General features: G+C 44.0%; 1 protein-coding gene across 1 annotated transcript; it reads left to right on the top strand.

Annotated features, from left to right (window-relative positions):
* Positions 1-2,089: 2,089 nt before the first annotated feature.
* LOC308302319 (large ribosomal subunit protein eL36-like) lies at positions 2,090-2,437 on the top strand (the record flags this gene model as incomplete). The annotated part of the gene is made up of 1 exon (XM_080746575.1): positions 2,090-2,437. The coding sequence occupies one exon, from the start codon at positions 2,090-2,092 to the stop codon at positions 2,435-2,437; it is 348 nt and encodes a 115-aa protein (XP_080602701.1).
* Between the last annotated feature and the right edge of the window lie 395 nt (positions 2,438-2,832).

Consider the following 2,832-nt stretch of genomic DNA (forward strand, 5'->3'; position numbering starts at 1 on the left):
CACTGTTTATTTTATTTTTATTTACTTATTTTTTTACTATAATTACTGCATAGTACTGTGTTCTATCCGTCTGTCATTCAATGTTATATGAGATACTTAAATAGTTTCCTATGGAAATAAGCTTAGTCTTTTCTAGGACCTCCTTTTAGTTGACCTTGTACCAGTGAACTGTACCGTCATGAAACTGTACCTTTTTTCTATGCAAACTTCAAATAAAGTCTTCAATCAATCAATCTTTAATCAATCGAATGTCTAATTTCTCTTTCGGTTCACTCACAGGCTAAAACGTTTGAGAACCACTGCTTTAAGAGATACAGTACAACTACAAGGTTTCCACCCAGCAGTATGGATATTGAAGATGACGGCTACATAGTGTATGTATATCTGTCACATGGCCTACAGGCAGAGTGTGGGTGAGTGCAGTGAGTTCAGTCTGCTGCCGGCAGACTGTGGGACTTTATTATAGTTCTGTTGTTGCATTGTGTTGAGATGAGCTGCAGTATTGGGCTTTTCTTTGCCCACCAAGATTTTTTATTTATTTTTTTGTTCCATCCTGAAAATACAGCAGTTATCAAATAAACCAGACCCTGGCACCACACAAGTTGAGAATGTAGGTGCTTGGTTTCTTTTTTTACTCAAGTAATAGTATCAATACCAAATGTAGAAAATACTTATGTTTGAAGTAAAAGTCCTGTATCCATAATTTACTTGAGTAAAAGTACATGGTAAAAAAGTACTCATTATGCAAAATGTCCAAGTTTTCAGAACATATACTGTACAAACCTTTTGAAATTACCAGATGTACAAGCTCACAACTCTGAAATGTAGTGCAGTTTAAATATAAAAGAATTGAGGGTAAGAAAAAGAAAATACCTCAAAGTGTACTTAACGCTTCCAGTGCCAGCCCCTAGAGGGCACCAAAGAATGCCAGACTTTCTCCTATAGGGGACTGCATTAGCATCCGGGGGCTCACGTTGCAGTGACGCGCGTGCTCACGTTCGTGCACGTCATGGAAAGGTCCCGGATGATAATGCTAACAGAATAGCTATTCCCATTTTGTCATTTTAAAGATAATTTTTTGGCGATTTCGCCATAAATAAACCTCGCGCCACATCCCTAAAAACACAATCCAGAGATATGGGCTTCCAAAGATGTGGTTTTTCATTGGATTCGGCGGCGATTCGCGGCGCCGTTCGCGGCTAACGGCCGGCATGGCGTCCCCGGGATTTGGGACACTGGATTTTAAATTTAGGCTCAGGCTTCAGAAGGCCTCGGATCATTTTATTCATTTCATTAAAAAAGCCGAACATGTTCGGGATAGGCACACTGGACTACGTTCCGGAAGCGGCGCTGAACATTTGGTGAACATTGGGGGGCTCAAAAATGTATTTTAAACCATTTTTAATGGAATATATCGTCGGACCATGTAAAATGGCTAGCTGGCTAGCGTAGGACGAGCCAGGACCACCCACGACTCTACAAGCAGCTCAGGGTAAGTCAATTAATAAAAAAAAAATTGTATTGGATTGAAATAAAGCCGAACATGTTCGGGATAGGCACAGAATGAGTTAAGTACAGTAGCCTACGTAAATGTACTTAGTTACTTTACACCACTTGTTGTTATGCGCTACCCATGGAATCCGACCGTTGTGCCAGTCTGTCTGTGTCTTTTATGCCCGTAATGGATATCTCTGTATCTGTCTGTATGTCTGCCTGCATGTGTCGCCTTTCGTAAGATCTCTCTTTTGATTTGTTTCTTTTATGCCCATATATGCAGATCCATGATGTCATGAGTATGTCTATATATGGCATGCCCTATATGGGCATATCTCCATATCGGTCTGATCGGAGTTTCTGGTAAACCGGACCTCAATGTATGGGCATATGTGTCGGCTCTGTGATTCCTGACAACCGCAGATCTGACTGTCTTCACACCGAGCACCTCCCTGAGTTAGAAGTTGACTTGTGAGCTTATGACATCATAATGATGTCGTCAGAGCGTGACATCAATGACGCATCAAGTGACCGCATGCAGCAATAACTGTCTGTGCACCTTCTACCATTGATCACATTTAACGGATAAGCAAACATGTCATCACCATTAACTGAAGCAGACGTGGGTTTCCGCGACCCGATGGCCCTGAACCTTAGCGAGGGACGCCCGGACACCGCTAAAGTCGCCGCGCCCAAACGGCGCGGCCGCAAGCAGGCTCGTCTCAGCAAGCGCGGCGGGTTTGTGCGCGACATCATCCGCGAGGAGTGCGGCTTCGCTCCTTACGAAAAGCGAGCCATGGAGCTGCTTAGGTTGTCCAAGGACAAGAGAGCCCTCAAGTTCATCCAGAAGAGGGTTGGAGGTCATGACTGTGCCAAGGGAAAGAGGGAAGCGCTGAGCAACGTGGTGGTTGCTGCGAGGAAGGCTGCTGCAAAGAAAGATTGACCCAGAGCCTTGTATTAGAGAGTTCTGCCAATGCGAGGTCAGTGTAGGGAGGTGGGGGGGAGAGGGGGTCCAGCCGTGATAATCCTTATATCCAGTTGAATTAGGCTTGTTTTTGCCAAAAAGCAGCACAAAGGAGATTTCTTTTTCTTTTTTTTTTCTTTTTTTTTTACTTAGTTTTGTTGAGATCATGTGATATTTGGCTGTGCTCTTCTTCGGCGATGCTGGGATCATTACTTGCGCCAGCAGAGTGCGCAGGTACTGCTTCGGCTGCGTATGTACCTACTGTATGTACGTATGTCAGTGTCTGCCCCTGTTTAATCCCATAGCCCAATCAGGGACCAGCATTTCTGGCAACGTCATCATTAACAGCCAATGAGGCACCAGCATTCCTGGTG

The sequence above is a fragment of the Nannobrachium achirus genome (assembly GCF_963921795.1).
Source record: "Nannobrachium achirus genome assembly, chromosome: 17".
NCBI classification, from domain to species: domain Eukaryota; kingdom Metazoa; phylum Chordata; class Actinopteri; order Myctophiformes; family Myctophidae; genus Nannobrachium; species Nannobrachium achirus.